The sequence below is a fragment of the Petaurus breviceps genome, unplaced genomic scaffold (genome assembly GCF_028583685.1).
Source record: "Petaurus breviceps papuanus isolate PSGF00001 unplaced genomic scaffold, PetGlider_PUasm1.0 220, whole genome shotgun sequence".
NCBI lineage: Eukaryota > Metazoa > Chordata > Mammalia > Diprotodontia > Petauridae > Petaurus > Petaurus breviceps.
The window spans coordinates 15,137,010-15,148,051 of record NW_027185876.1 but is presented as its reverse complement, the minus strand read 5'-3'; the positions used below and the strand labels follow the sequence as shown (position 1 = coordinate 15,148,051).

At 43.1% G+C, this 11,042-nt stretch overlaps 1 protein-coding gene across 6 annotated transcripts in view; it reads right to left on the bottom strand.

Annotated features, from left to right (window-relative positions):
* DDR2 (discoidin domain receptor tyrosine kinase 2) overlaps positions 1-11,042 on the bottom strand; it is a 264,822-nt gene that overhangs the window by 93,361 nt on the left and 160,419 nt on the right. For all 6 annotated transcript variants that reach the window (XM_069094663.1, XM_069094664.1, XM_069094668.1 and 3 more), the window contains one exon: positions 7,479-7,587. In XM_069094663.1, coding sequence (XP_068950764.1) covers positions 7,479-7,587 — 109 coding nt within the window. The remainder of the gene's footprint in view (positions 1-7,478; positions 7,588-11,042) is intronic.

Here is an 11,042-nt window from a genome sequence, read left to right as displayed (position 1 = left end):
TCGCTCTCTCTTCTCTCTCTCTCTCCCACCGAGACTCTCTCTCTTTCTCTCTCCCTCTCTCTCTCTCTCTCTCTCTCCTCTGTCTGTCTTCCATCTCTCCTTTTTTCTGTCTTTCTCTTTTCTCTCTCCTTTCTGTGACTGTCTGTCTCTCCTTTCTGTCTCTCCTCTCTCACTTCTCTCTCTCTCTCCTTTCTCTCTGTCTCTTCTCTCTCCTTCTCTCTCTCTCTCTCTCTCTCATCCCCTTCCCTCCTCCCTCTTTCCTATCTTCAACTGTTCCAACCTACTGGCTCCTTTCCCCTCTGCAGACAAACATATTCAGGATCTCCAAACTTAAAATAAACAATTGCTCTCCTCACTACTCCATCAAGCTTTTGTTCACTGTTAAACTTCTAGGCAGAATAATTTATTCCCACTGCCTTCCCTGCCTCACCACCCACTCATTACTCAAGTCCCTGCAGTCTGACTTCCTTTTTCACCACTGTTGGAACAGCTTCTCCACAGTCCCCCATACCCACCAAATTGCCCAGTCTGAAGGCTTCTTCTTTAGTGAAAAGACCCAAATCTCATCCTATTTCTACCACTAATTAGCTGTGTGAGCTTGAGCAAGCAGTCACTTTACCGCTCGAGGTCTTATTTTCTGGTCTGTAAAAGGAGGCTGAATCCAACTTCAGTCATTAATCTAAACATTGACCGAGTGCCTACTCTAGAAAAAGCTGTATCTTGAGGCTCCTTTCCAATCTACCCGTTCAACTCCTCTTTGAGTCCAAGTGATTTCAGTCTTCCTCCTCCTTGCCCTTTGAGCAGGACTGACCCTGACAGCTGCCTCTTCTCTCTTCATCCTCTTCTGTCCTTCAGCATCTGTGAGGAGACCCTCTCCTTTCTCTCTGACCTTCCCATTCTGAGTCTTCCTTCTCAGGATCCTTTGCTGCTGCTTCTCCCTATCTGTGTGTGGGAGCTCCCCTAAGGTTCTGTCCTTGGTATCCTCCCCTCTTGCTATGTTCTCCCTTAGTGCTTTCATTCACTCCAAAGGTTCACTTACCATCACTAGGCAATGGGGTAAAGAATACTTAGATTTGCAGTCACAAGATAGGGCTTTAAATCCTGGCTCCTGATATTTGCCATTTGTGTGGCTTTAGGTAAATTATTTTACCCTTTAGGTATCAGTTTTCGAATCTCTAAAATGAAGGTGTTAGATTAGAAGACTCTGAGGGCCCTTTCAGCTCTAAATGTATGATCCTTTCATCTCCACTTGAATGTCTTCCACGAACCTCAAATCCAAATTGCTAAAAATTTTCCCTGCCTTCCCTACTGTCTTCCTTGCCAAAACCTCCACCCTCCCAAATTTCCTGGCACTACCAACCTTCCATCATCTTGACTCAAACTCTCAGAATTGTCTTTGAGACCTGCCTTTTCATCATTCTCCATATCCCATCATTTTCCAATCCTGTTGGCTGATTCTTCCTTAGCAATATCCCCTCCTCCCCATCCCCTACTCTCCCAGTCATACTGCCACCACATTCATTGATCACTCTCATCTGGACCTCTTGTAATGGGCCTCTAACTACTCTTTGTGCCTCTAGCCTCTCCCATCAGTTCTTTACCTGACTGCCAAAGCAATCTTACTAATGCATAGTTCTAACCATGCCACTCCTCTCTTCTAATAACCAGTGACTCACCCTTTTCTATAGAATGAAGTACACACTCTTTAGTTTGGATGGCTCTAATTGTTAGGAAGCTTTTCTTCATATCAAGCCTAACTTTGTCTCTTTGAATATTCCACCATCATTCCTCTGGGGCCAAGGAGAAGTCTACTCTTTCCTTCTTCATGACAACCCTTAAGTACTTAAAAATAACTACCATTTCCCCCTCCTCCCACTGTCTTCTCTTCCAAGTATTCTCAGTTCTTTAAACAGATTCTTTTGTGGTCAGGTCTTGGGTTCCATGACCATCTTGATAGCACTCCTCTGGCCACTCCCTTGCTTGTCAATATCCTTCCTAAACTCCACTACCCAGGACTGGATGCAGAACCCTAGTGATCATCCCTCCCAGGCTAAGTTCAGTGGTATCATCTCCCTGGTTCTAGACACCATGCCCTCAAAGGTAACCTAGAACAGCATTCGATTTTTGTGACTATTAAATCATACTGTTGACTCACTTGAACTTTGTGTCCACTAAAACTCTGGGATCTTTCACACAAAAATTGTTGACTCCTCAAGCCTCTAATTAGCACTGTGCTAAGTGCCTTACAAACATTATCACATTTGATCCTCACAACAACCCTGGGAGGTATGTACTATAATAATCCCCATTTTACAGATAAGGAAACTGAGGCAAACAGAGGTTAAGTGACTTTCCTAGGGTCACAAGACTAAGTCTTCCCCGACTCTAGGCCCAGTACTCTTTCTACTGTGCCACCACCCTTATCACACAGCCCTTACTCCCGACCTCTTAGAAGGTGTCCAACCTCCCGGTAGTCTAAGCAATAACATCATACAACTTTGAGAACTGACCTCAGAGATTGAGGCCATTTGGTCCAACCTATATCTAGACTAGAGTCCTCTCTATGATATCCCTAGTAAGGGGTTATCTACCCAAACTCAATTGCAGACGTCCACATAAAGGAAAACCCACTATACCCCAAATAGCCTGTTCTACTTTGGGTCAACCCTAATTTGGGGGAAGGCTCATTGAACAGAAAGCTTACTTTGTACAGCCTCCATTTTTTTTCTTCTAATTTTCTCTGTCCTCTGGAACCAAGCAGAATAAATCCAGTCCCTCATAGTTGCTAGGCATAGCAGTGCCTAGAATGTTGGACTGGACTTCAGAAAGACTAGTTTGGATCCTGCCTCAGGCATTCCCTAGGTGGGTGACTATGGGCAAGTTATTTAACTAACTTCTCTCAGTTTTAGGTTCCTCATCTGTAAAATGGGGATAATAGTGACACCTACCTCACAGAGATTTGGGGGGATCAAACAAGATAAATGTAAAGTGTTTTGGAAACCTTAAAGCTCCAAATAAATGCCAACTAGTTTGGGAAATTTTCAGTACTTGAAGACAGCTACCATGTGCCCCCTGAGTCATTGCTTCTAAAAGCTAAGCCTTCTCTCCATAGTGATTCACATATCTGCATAGCTACTTGGGGGCAGGGTTTCTGTCTTATTTAAACTGTTTTTCCTCCTTTCCAAAAACTAACAGTGTACACAGTAGGTGTTTAATAATGGTTTGCTGACTTAAACATTGGTAAATACAGCACTGCCTTATTCCTTTGAGGGGTATCAGGTAATATAAGAAATTCTACTCCAACCCTTGATTTTCCTGGGCCATCCATGCTAGGAAATTCCAACTCTGCTAATGTTAGGCTTCCAAGGCTGATGGGATATCATCAGTCTCTGCTTCCAAAGCCCTAAGGGCATATTCCTCTTAGCAAGGGGTAAAGAAACTGTGTCCCTCTTAGGACAAGGCTAGGAGTTCAAGGGGACAATGGCTGAGGGAAGGGTTGATGGGAGAGAAAACCACTAACAGATACCTGTTAGTCAGATTCCCATGTCAAGAAGCATTTACTGAGTGGCCACTATGAGCCACCACGGGCCAGACTCCACTCAAGTGGGAACTTCACACTCTCACATCTAGGAAACAGCATGAAAATTGGGAGAGAGGGATTAGCCTAGCATATGGACAATCATGAAATCTCAGAAACTATGAAACCAAACTGAGAATCTGTGGGTCTTGCAATGTGGGCAGACTGTCTCCTCTTTGGAGTCACCATCATGGGATCATAAAATGATGGAACTATATGGGACCTTAGAAATCACCCTCGGCAACCCTTTTACAGGAAAGGAAACTGAGACAGAGAAAGGTTAATGTCATCCATTCATTAAGCAAACATTTATTAAGCACTGTTTTAGGTGCTGGGGTAAAAAGGGAAAAACTAAGAATCACAGCCTTTAAAGATCTTACATTCTATGAGGGAAAATAACATATAATCTGAAAATTTCAAATCAATTAGATATAAAGTAATTTTCCAGAGGGAGTACTGGGGCTGGGGAGGGGGAGTTGTTGGAATTAGGGTATGCCCTCTCTAGAAGGTGGCACTTGAACTTTGAAATAAACTAAGAATTAATAAGCTAAAAATTAATTAGATGAGATGAAAATGAGGCAAGAGTGCATTCCTGGAATGAGGTATGTCCTATGCAAAGGAACAGAGATGGGAAGTGGGATGTCATGTATAGTGAACCAGTAATCCAAATTATGCAGGGATTTAAAAGCTAAATAGTAGGTTTATATTTTATCCTAGAGGCAATTGGGAGGGGTGGGCACTGAGCTTTTTGAATAGAAGGGCAAATGACCCATGCTTTAGGAAGACTGCAATCACACAGCAAGGGTATCTCAATCTAATGTATCACCTTTCCTTCCACCACCAGAATATATTCTGTATAGTCTCTAGGGTGAACCAAGTCAGTCAAAATGCTTCCCTGCTTAGGAAGAATTCAGTTGAGTGGTAAAGGCTAGTCATGACGTCACAGATGTTATTAATCAACCAACTAACCAGTACTGTAGGGCAAGAAGACCCAGGTTCCAGTCCCACCAAGTAAGTAACAAATCCCACTGAGTAAGCACCAAATCCCACCTAAGCATCAATGATTACTAAACATGTAAGTAAACCTGGCAAGTCACTTAGCCTCCATGTGCCCCAATTTCTTCATCTTTAAAATGAGAATATTGGACTCAATTTCCACTAACATCCCTTCCAAGTCCTAGAACTATAATCCTATGATCCCAGTCTAGGATTATGCTTACTGGGTCCAAAACCCAAGGTCCTAGGAAGCAAGCCCAGGGGGGTCCAACAAGGGACATTCAGTCAGCATTTGCTGATTGAAAGATTAAGTGATTGAGCAATGGATTAGTTGTGCTTTGGGGCCCTGTGATAGGAAAGTTTGACACTGAGCATATGTGAGGACCAGCCAAAATTATTTGCTTTATATTTTATATATAAATGCTGGTCCATTTGAAGGGATAGTGGAAGGAGGAGGGTTAATCCTTCAAAAGGGCTTGAACAGTCCAAGTTCCTGACTAGTCTACCATAAATCAAGGCCTTTATTTCTTTTCCCCTGGCCAGAAGAAGCCAAAGAAAGCATCAGACTCTGGGGGAAAAGGAAAAATGGGGGGGATGGCACAGACTGTTTTCTTTGCTGTCTTCAAACATGGGACAGACTGGATTCTGCTCCAGTTCCATGGGTTAGCACCCTGTCATAAGATGCCAGCTGTCTTGGTTTGGTCACATAAATGTCCTCGTGGCAGCTCAGTTCCCACAAGTCCTCATGAATGTTCCCAGAGCCCAGACAGCTTGCTCTCCCAAGCCCCAATGACAATTCCTGCTCTAGAGTCCAGGGCAGGAACAGCTGTGGGTGGAGTCCCACAAGTGAATCCCCAGATGGAAGCAGATGGCTAGGTACATTATGATGGGAGTAGCTGGGCCCACGATTAATACAACCAGGGCTTTTTGGGAGCCAGGAGAAAGGAAGAGGTAAAAACATCCCACGGAGAAAAGAGGGGAGGGGCCGTGACAAACTGGAGAATGTGGGGGGAAGGTGATAGGGATGGAGAGGGTCCAGGCCAAGTAAGGATCAGGCAAAGGAAATGGGAAGCCTTCGGGGAGCATGAAAGGCTTACATTTTTAAGGGGGGCGTATTTTGTTTTTAGGATTATTCTGGTTTACCCCCATGGAACAGTACTAAGAGCAAAGAACATAACTTACAGGCAGGTAGATTTTTATTCAAAAGGGTAAACATTCTTAAAAGCATATCTGTCTGAAAAATGGAAGAACTGATTCATTAAGTAATGAGTTCCCTGTCATTGGAGATATGCAAGCAAAGATTAAATGATCACCTGTAATAATCCAAAAAACTTCTGGAGTTTTTTTAGCTTCCCTGAGATCTATAAGGCTTATTGCTTCTGCTTTAGACATATATCCTCCCTCTAACACTGCTACTCTGCCTTTTTCTGGAAATTTCCACAACGCACACTTATAAAACCAGTGCCTTGCTAAGTAGTTCCTAGTGTATCCCTGCCTATGGTCCCCCTAACTGCTAGTGCATGCCTTCCTCTCTCAGATTACTCTCCTTTGTAGAAATGTCGTAGATATGTAGATAATTGCATGTTGCTGACGAGGTTAGGTATGCCAGCTCCCAGGATCATCTTTCTGGCAGAGCCATTAGTGATCCCCCAATTTTCCTACTATGATCTGGAGATAATCCAAAGATCTTCCCAGGTACCTCCCTGGCCATATGCTATTTTTATTCCTGACTCCCATGCTCCAAAACCCCAGTGTCTTACTTCTAGGCCTTTGAACTTTCCTTAGGTGGGTTAAAACATGGCATCATAAAGGCCTATTGCTTTTTGCACTCATGCCCTGTCTGATTCTTTTGTACAAACCTCCTTTCAAGTTCAAAAACTTCCTGAAATACCACCAGTCAGGGAGAGTATAGACAAGCTTCATAGTACAGTGGATATCTGATTTGGAGTTAGGAAAGCATGAGTTCAAGTGAGTGTGACCCTGGGCAAGTCACTTAGCCTCTGTTCATTTGTTTCCTATCTATAAAATGGGGACACACTGGATAAAGAAATGTCAAACCACTCCAGTATCTTTGCCAAGAAGACCCCACGAGGTCACACAGGGTTGGACACAAGTGAACAACAAAGTACATCCAATGCTGACCCTGGATTCTATACATCTAAGAAGAAAACAAATGGTGTATCAATACTTGAGAGGCATCATCTGAGCAGGGCGTAAGAGAAAAACCTTTTTCTGCCTTGTTTGGGGTCTAGATATGCCCACTATATGAGCTTTGAGGAATTATTTGCAAGACTTGCTGTGCTGATGTGGTAAGAGACTGGAAGATGATAACTTTTTCTTTTAAGTTTTCTCACAAATGCATCAGGGAGAAAGCAAAACAGACATGTCCCAAGAACCCGACGACATGCCCCTGTACTTCCTCCTAGAATGTCTGAATAAATGTTTGTTCAGATGAATATTTGCCTTTGAGCACAGCTGTGCCCTGCGGAAGACAGGACATGTTGTGCCAGATCCCCATGACCATCTCCAGGCACAGAAACCCAAAGGTTCTATACAACATCACAGTACAAGGGCTCCTGGGAACCCCAGTACATCCTTTGCTATATAACCAAGGGCCCCTTCTTACTGCTTTTCCCAGAAGTTGAAGTTGTGGGGGCTGGCTCTTGGTCCCACCCTTCTCCAGCTCCCCCTCTCTCCATGTCAGAAGTGACCACTCATTTAAGTATATCTATAAGAAATATTTCAAGTCTTGGCCCTCGCCATGTCTGTCCCCACCACAGAAGCAAAGAGATTGATGACCTCTGGACACCTAGGCCAGGGCTGCTCCCAAGGAAAACATTCTCAGGGATAGCATCTGCCTATGAAGCTCTGTTGGATCTGGCAGGATCACGGGTGGCTGTGTTACCTGGATTAACCTGAGCTTTGGTACCACTCAAGATGGGAGGCAGCAGCAGCAGCACCAAGGGCAGCTTGGAAAAGGGGGTCATCTCAGCAGGTGTCATCAGCGCTGGAGTCTGCAGGCCCACCGGAAAGACAACAGAAACAGAGACAAAGAGAGAGACCGAGACAGAGGTAAGTATGACAGTGAAAATAGTAAGTTCTTATAGAACATTTTAGGGTTTGCAAACATATGATGTTACCTCGCAGGCTTCTACATAGAATAACCAAATGACGTTATCCCCTTTTTAGAAATGAGGAAGTGTAAGCTCAGAAAACTGAAATGACTTGATTGAGGTTAGACAGCTAGTCAGTGTCCGAGGCAAGACTTGGAACCAGATCGCTCCTGACTCCATGTTCAGGGGCTGATGCCATAGCAATCATCACATGTTAGAGCAGCTTCTCTGTTTTGAGGGCTTAGAATCCAAGACTTCAAGAACTGAAGTGGCTGCAGTGCGGGGATTTTCAAACTTTCTGAAATCATAAAAGCTTTGTACTAACAGCAACAACAATAACAACAACACATGACACAATCCATCGAACTGTGATCAAATGGCATCATTTTACCAACAGTTATGCAGCCTTGGAGCTGACCTGAGTCCTGTGCTTGGTTTTCCTAAGTCAGCTGGGGCAAGTCAAGGGTTCTTCTTCCATGCCTTTAAAATGAGGGACAGGGCGGCTAGGTGGTGCAATGAATAGAGCACCAGCCCTGAAGTCAGGAGGACCTGAGTTCAATCTGACCTTAGACACGTAACACAAAAACTAATCATGTGACCTTGGGCAAGTCACTTAACCCCAATTGCCCTACCTTTCCCCCTCCAAGAAAACAAAACAAAAAAAAAAGAAAAAGAAAAGAAATCACTGACTGTGCCTAAAGCCAAAGTGCAAGAATAAAATAAAATAAAATAAGAGGATTCTTCCAGACCATAAATTCTCATCTATGATACCCAAGGCATTCCTGGATAGATTTCAGGGGGTCCATTAACTTGGATGGGGGAAAATAATGCATCTTTATTTTCATTAACCTCTAACTGAAATTTAGCATTTTTTTTCAATTATGAAATTTAAAAGGCAAACATTATTCTGAGAATGAGTCCAGATGTTTCATCAGACTACCAAAGGGGTCCCTGACACAAGATGTTAAGGACCCCCATTTCAGGTAACGTCAATGTTCCCTTCTCATTATGGCATCCTCCTAGCCTGGGAGCCCCCTAGCCTGGGAGCCCCCTTTCTTCATAAGGCAAGATGGATAGTCGCTATAATTTTTAGTTAGGAAATGTATACATGTGTGTATGTGTGCTTACATGCATGTATACATATATGCACATGTACAGGCATGTGCATACACATAAACTTGTGTGCAGGCATGCATTGTGTATATACATTTATATATGCATGCATATGTCTATATATATGTAGATATCTAGTTGTCTAAATTTCACAAACAATAATTTTGCAATTCTTGGCAACATCTGTAAGAGGAACATTTTAAAAGAACCCCCTTCAACTGAGGGGGGATTGGGAAATTAATAGTAATTAGGAAATACAGTAATAATAACATGTAATAAAATAATATGGTAATTATAATATTATAATCTTATTAATAATTATTATTATCAGGAAATGCTAAATGAAGGAAATAGAGCTCAGCCTTGAAGGAAGAGAAAGATCTCAACAAGTGAGAAGGCATAAGATCCTAGGCCAAGATCTAGAAAGCCCTCAGAGGCCTCTAATCCAACCCCCTTATTTTACAGATAAGAAAACTCAGGCCCAAGGAGGCTGAATGACTCGCCCAAAGTCACATAGGCCATAAGTACCAGACCATCTGAATTCAGTCATTGCCTTTTGAAATGTTCTAAAATCCCCCTGAGGACATACATTCAGAGAATCATGGAATCTCAGATTGGAACTGACCTTGCTGACCATCTGGTCCTACCCGTATCTAAACAAGAATCTTCTCCATGACCTACTCAGCAGGTTCTCTTCCAGTCTTTCCTCAAAGACTGCTGGAGAGGGGAAGCCTTCTCCTACCTGAGACAATAATCCATTCAACTCTGGGATGGCTCTAATTGTCAGACAGTTTTTCCTTCCATTAAGATGAAATATGTCACTGCAATTTCCACCCACTCTTTCCAGTTCTGGGGCAAAACAGAAGTCTAATCCCTCTTTGACCTCGCCTTTAAATATCTGAAACACCTACTATGCCCACCTCATCATGGCATGGACGCAGGGAGAGGGTGGGACAAATCATCAGGGAAGTGCTGGTGGCCTAGATTTACAGGAGCATAAAATCCATGAGGGGACTAATAGGGAGCACAGCTAGAAAGGTAGACCACAGCCAGGCTGAGGAGCCCTCTGAATGCCAAGCGCATCATCTTCTATTCTATTCCATAGGTGAGAGGGAGTCACAAAGATTTCTGAACAGGGGAAATGACCTGAGAAATTCAGTGCCTTTTTCGGGTTTTTGCTTTTTGGAGGGAAGGAGGCAGGGCAATTGGGGCTAAGTGACTTGCCCAAGGTCACATGGCTAGTAAGTGTTAAGTGTCTGAAGCTGGATTTGAACTCAGGTCCTCCTGACTCTGGTGCTCTATTCATTGTGCCACCTAGCCGCCCCCAGACAATTAATTTGGCTGCTGTGTAAAGGGTGTGTTGGGGATCAGAGAGAAATAGATGCAGAAAGACCATTTAGGTCATTAATATCCTAGTTTGAATAAGAAATAATAAGGGCCAGAACTAAGATGGAGGCACTGTGTGTGGAGAGGAGAAATTGGGTACAAGGAGGGAGGTTGCTAAAGTGGAGAGAACACGGGTTCTAAAGTCAGGTGACCTAGGTTCAGATCCCCCACTCTGATACTCACTACATGTATGATCTTGAACATTTCTCTTATCCTCTTCGACCTCAGTTTTCTCATCTGTAAAATGGGGGTGGGGGGCAATTACATGACCTCTGGAGTCCCTTTCAGCTCTGGACTCTAAATAGAAAGCCTCTAGAAAAGCCTGGGCAACAGATTGACTGCCCATAGGACTTAGAGCTAGAAGGTAGATCTCATATCCCAACCCTTTCATTTTACGGATGCAAAGACGGAGGCACAAAGAGTTGAAGTCTTTTCCTCAAGGTCACACAGGTAATTAGTGGCAAAGTCAAGACTCAAAACCAGGTATTGTGATTCTAAATCTGGGCCTCATGCTTTCCTTTTCATTCAATAGAATTTTAATATTTTAAATCATCGATGCTACCTGTAACATTGAATTTATTTCCATGATTTTTTGCTTGTCATGCTTATGGATATATTTCTGAAAAGATTGTGGTTGCAAAAAAAATCTATTTAACAATTTAATTATAATTTCAGGCTATTCAATCAATAAATTAATAAATGTTTGTTAAGTGCCTACTATGTGCTAGATAGTATACCAGGTGCTGACATGACAAAAGATGAAAGGGTCCCTGCCCTCAAGAAGTTTATATTCTAACAGAGGGGTGTGTGTGTGTGTGTGTGTGTGTGTGTGTGTGTGTGTGTGTGTGTGTGTGTGT